At 46.2% G+C, this 3,389-nt stretch overlaps 1 protein-coding gene across 1 annotated transcript in view; it reads left to right on the top strand.

The window, feature by feature from the left end:
* T265_08757 (hypothetical protein) overlaps positions 1 to 3,389 on the top strand; it is a gene marked incomplete at both ends in the record, with an annotated part of 30,602 nt that overhangs the window by 17,813 nt on the left and 9,400 nt on the right. Inside the window, 2 exons of the mRNA XM_009174646.1 lie at positions 147 to 262; positions 3,092 to 3,180. Coding sequence (XP_009172910.1) covers positions 147 to 262; positions 3,092 to 3,180 — 205 coding nt within the window. The remainder of the gene's footprint in view (positions 1 to 146; positions 263 to 3,091; positions 3,181 to 3,389) is intronic.

Genomic DNA, 3,389 nt, shown 5'->3' with positions numbered 1-3,389 from the left:
TAATTCTCACAAGCTTCCGGGTCCCCCCTAATCTGTGAACCCGCCGATCAAAGTGCATATTTCCTTTGGAATGTTTGGTCATTTCAACCTAAACGTGTAAAACACGATCTCTAGCGTGTCCACCAATTTGCGTTTCCGTCTTCCAGGTTTCGCTGATTGAACTTGATTCTGAAGGTCTGGAGGGACTGTGCAAAACAACCAGCCAAAAGTACACACCGACGTTCGTGACGAAACGTATTCACGACTGCTGTAAAAAGGATAAGTGAGTTCCCTGTCTAGTACTGCTTTCTAAACCAAAACATTTGCTTCGTAACCTCAGTTTTGGTTGTACAATGTACCGTTAACCCAAACGCGTGATCTATACTTCATTTGGTCCCGACTTTGATCCAAAGGTGGCCGACATACATGATCATCCCTACAGACGAAGGTGGCTCTGTGGTTAGAGCGCGAATTTACCAACCGGAAGGCCCATGGTTCGAACCCGACCTCTGCCTCTCGACCTCCCCTGTCTAGGCTTGGGCAACCGGGCAGTATACCGGCTCTCGTGCTTCCTTCTAGTGGCATGGCAGTTAGGCACCGAAATGGTGCTACAGCTGAACAGTGCTCTCACCGTGCTCTCTCACCGTTAGGTGACAGACATTTGTTTGTTGGAACTGGTCTAACGAATCGACCTCTGTTACATCGTAATGTCGCTGGTTGTTGGAATTCTGGATGTTTGGTTTGCTTGCCGAGGTTTTAGTGGTATTGCAATTGTTTTAGCCCTTGCAGGAGACGTTATTTGGTGATTACGTAGCAGTTGTTATGTTCACCGAGCTCAATAACTTGTGTGAACGTTTCGTTACCATTCGGATAGTCGTCGTCATTGCGCGGTTAGTTGGGTGTTTTTCCCCGAATCACTATGAGTTAAAATAGTTTGCATGGACTATTTAATATCTCTACTATGTATAGTTGTTCGGAGTTTGGCTTGCGCGTAATTTAATTGGCCAGTTTGGAGTTCGTGTTACATTACGATGGGATTCAGTGGCAATGGAAGCAAGTTCCAAAAGAACCAATCAATTTCCACGCAAGCCAAACTCTGAACGACCAATCACATTAGAGGTATTAAATACTCTTTAGAAACTATATAAACTCGAGTGAACTTGGAGGAAATATTTACCCAACCACGCACTGACGACACCTCCTTGGATGGTGACGATAGGTTTGCAAGTCAGCTACTAAGCTCGGTGAACAGTTCAAAGATCACCTGATGAACAGCCAAGTAGTACGGCCGAACTACCACTGCGTTTCTACACTGCGTTTCTGAATGTTCCAACAGGTGTGTACCCTCGGTTTCTTGCGCGGCGTCTATTGCATTTCTCATGGGGCTATCACTCATTTCAAGTTCTTATTCTCCAAGACCGGGTTCTTCCCGGCACAAATATATATTATGATGGTAACTTTGTGTTATATCTGCTGATTCGCCAACCTGTGATATCTGCTGCTGACCAGCTCCAGTGCCTAGTGCCGGAGAAAAAAAGAGTGTGTGCGAGTGCGAAAAGTACAACTGCCTCAAGCTTTTTATTGGAAGGACACTGTCTGGACTTGATCCAATGCTGACGCACACGGTCTGGTTGCAAAGTGCTGTATATTGCGGGGGCGTTGTCTGACCTTGATCGACGCTGACTCGCGGTGTCTGGGTTTGATACGAGGCTGCGACGCGCTGCATGTTGAGGGGGTGTTATCTGTCTGGTCAACATCTAGCGGAGCTGAGAGTCTCGGTAGATTTCGCGCATTCACTGGTTGCTTTCAGGAAGCTGACCCTCCTGATACTCTGTCGTAGCAACACTAATTGCATTATTACTGTCCTTACAGGTGCTTTAACCATGAACCACATATGTGACAATTAATACCAACATACGTCAGCCCGTAGTTGCTTCCGTGCTGGTGGTTAGCCAAACTCTCATCTACAACTTGACCCAAGCAGTTATGTGTGCGCCTGCCTCGGGATTCTTGCTTTTTTGTTCCGTCACTGTTTCTACCCACTCCCTGGACAGAATTAGTTAGCTCTCTTCATATCACACTGAGCAGTCATGCAGTCGTGCACCACCAATCGCCTGACAGCATTGGGACATCTAGGGGTAGGGTGGGGAAAATATCCTCTACCAGATTGCTGAAGCTGGCACAAATCATGGGTACACTCGTGTAGTTGTAAAACAGGTCGGTAACAGACCAACACTTTGACTGCTGTTCCCATCCAAAAGCAACACCTGACGGGGACTGTGCCACGGTTAAAAAATGTAAGCGTTTTCTGCGCTGGACAGCGTCAAATTCTCTGTAAAGCAGAAAAACAGTGCACCTTAGATGAAGATACGTCAGTTTCACTGTATTGGCCAAGGTCTTCACCGGATAGTCCCCTCCTGTATATTATTACTGCTACTTGAATGGATGATGGTATGAAACACTATTTGGATAACTCGTGTCCATCCTCAGTTCCAGTACTCCATCCGGTAAACTGTTCATTCGTTATTTCAAAACTAAGGAGCGTAAAAGCCATTTGTTGACCTGGGATCGAATGACTAAGTTCAGAGCAAAAGCCCGTTAGTTTCATGTACACTAGATGTAAACATCAGTCAGTGGAAGCTAGATCAGTCTGTTCTCGGAATTGATCTTGCGGTTTTCAAGGCTATGAATGCAAGTCGTCCACCTGAACGCAAAACAGCTGATTGACAAAACCAGAGTTGCTACTGAGTCATCGTTTGCGATGTGGACACGGAGCTTTGAAGCTCTGTGGTATCATTTCGCTTAGTTTGGCTTTCTCAACCTAAGAACGATGGCGTCACTGCAATGTGCATTGTTTTCTTTTCGGAGAAAGCCATGAGCCTGGCGTCGAGGGGGTAGTTGAGGACCTTTTTAGTAGGATACGGTTTGAGGACGGTCGAGCACCAAAACACCGACTTCCCTCTGCTATCGAACTTCGAAGCTAGGTTTGCAAGTGTCGTATGTGCGAACAACTGGTTATCATACGGCGTCATGTACAGTGCACCGCAACTGATGGTCCACACATTTCATTCCAGCGAAAAAACAACTGTGTTTATGTTCTGTTTGATTTCAGACTCATTTATGAAAAGAGCATTCGCGCATTTGTTTCCTACGTACAATACTACCGCAAACATGAGTGCCACTTGTTACTCAAACTGAAAGGTATGGTTTCGACTCTTGTATATCATGTCATGTGTTCAATCGTGTTTTGTTCGAATGGTGTTCCAATTGATCACCTACCTACATGGTTGATAACCTCGGAATTGGAGCGAGATGGGCCAAGTGGTTAGAGCGCGAATTTACTGACCGGAAGGTCCGTGGTTCGAACCCGACCTCTGCCTCTCGACTTCCCCTGTCTAGGTTTGGGCGAC

Source organism: Opisthorchis viverrini, assembly GCF_000715545.1.
Source record: "Opisthorchis viverrini unplaced genomic scaffold opera_v5_232, whole genome shotgun sequence".
Classification (NCBI taxonomy): Eukaryota; Metazoa; Platyhelminthes; class Trematoda; order Opisthorchiida; family Opisthorchiidae; genus Opisthorchis; species Opisthorchis viverrini.
The sequence above is the reverse complement of the archived record's forward strand: the minus strand, read 5'-3'. Positions and strand labels throughout refer to the sequence as shown.